Genomic DNA, 1,193 nt, shown 5'->3' with positions numbered 1-1,193 from the left:
ATCTTCATGTCGGTAGTCAACACCCGAATCAATGACCGCAACAACGACCTCTCGAAGTGTACGCTCCTCAATCGCCTTCCACGCTTCATCCATGCCGATTAACTCTAAATTCCATTGCTTCGAGGCAAACTTGTCATTCACATCGCTCAAGCCAGTGAGAGAGGTCCGCAGAGCGTCGATGGTCATAGGAGTAGTGCGTTCAAGTGCCACCACATAGTTGGGCTCACACAACACTTCCATATTCAAAGTCTCCGCGGCATACGTCAAATACTGACAAAGCTGTTGTCGAGTAGCACCACAGTTCCTCGAGGCCGTATCAACGATCTGCACGCCCACTACGAGCATAGTCTCCACGGCAACCTCGTTGGAAAGGCAGTTCATCACGGACTCCTCAGATGAGGTTAACCGTCTAGGGCCAAGGCGACCAGCCAACATATCAGGAATAGATCGAATGTCAACAAACGGTGAAGTCGACTGCAGTGCTGCTATCGATGATGATGACGAAGTTGTCGTACTGATGGACACTATGGTGCGGTCATCAGCAATCTCGGCCTTCAAGACGACTAGGAACAGCGCTGAGAGGAGAAGAAGTAGTTGTAGCATTGGAAAGGAATGACCAACTGGTTCATCTAGAACTTCCGAAATTGAAGCACTCACTCGACACACCTGCACGGCGAATAATGAGCGTAATCAAAAGTCTCGGAAAGGTGAATTCCAACATCACATTGACAGCGGCCGCAATGATCATTGACCCTAGATATACTAATCATACTATAATTCCGTGCTCAATTTCACTGCACTCGTAGGAAATAGTGTTCGATCATTCCCATGCGATAAGATGGTCAAGACGATATTGGAAAAGCAGAAAGTCAACTTCCAAGTTGGGTGGTAGACCATCTTGCACCTTCATCTTATATGGAATGTTCCCAAGAAGAGGAGTATAAACTCTCTTTGGACCCAGAGGCCGTAGCGGTGCCTATAGTATGGGCGTCTGCCCTCTGTAAGGAGTGTTGATCATCATCGATTATTCCGCGGCTCATGCTTGTTGGACTATCGCTACTTGTGACCAGTGGCGGGAGATGGATGAATGCCGAGTTCGTCACCCCGACGACGTGGTAGTATGACAATTAACACTTCTTTACACTGTAGTGATGTAGTGTGGAAACGTATGGTAATAATGTGCGTTCGAAATG

The 1,193-nt window shown here is 47.8% G+C and overlaps 2 protein-coding genes across 2 annotated transcripts in view; one reads left to right on the top strand and one right to left on the bottom strand.

Moving 5' to 3' along the window:
- The window catches only part of Pmar_PMAR015016 (Oligopeptide transporter, putative), a gene marked incomplete at its 3' end in the record, with an annotated part of 1,392 nt that extends 1,290 nt beyond the window's left edge, over window positions 1-102 (top strand). Inside the window, exon 2 of the mRNA XM_002786330.1 lies at window positions 17-102. Within this exon, the coding sequence (XP_002786376.1) occupies window positions 17-102 (86 nt within the window). The remainder of the gene's footprint in view (window positions 1-16) is intronic.
- A 551-nt stretch (window positions 103-653) lies between these two features.
- The window catches only part of Pmar_PMAR015015 (hypothetical protein), a gene marked incomplete at both ends in the record, with an annotated part of 2,002 nt that continues 1,462 nt past the window's right edge, over window positions 654-1,193 (bottom strand). The window contains one exon of the mRNA XM_002786329.1: window positions 654-666. Coding sequence (XP_002786375.1) covers window positions 654-666 — 13 coding nt within the window. The remainder of the gene's footprint in view (window positions 667-1,193) is intronic.

The sequence above is a fragment of the Perkinsus marinus genome, assembly GCF_000006405.1.
Source record: "Perkinsus marinus ATCC 50983 genomic scaffold scf_1104296931424, whole genome shotgun sequence".
NCBI lineage: Eukaryota > Perkinsozoa > Perkinsida > Perkinsidae > Perkinsus > Perkinsus marinus.
The sequence above is the reverse complement of the archived record's forward strand: the minus strand, read 5'-3'. Positions and strand labels throughout refer to the sequence as shown.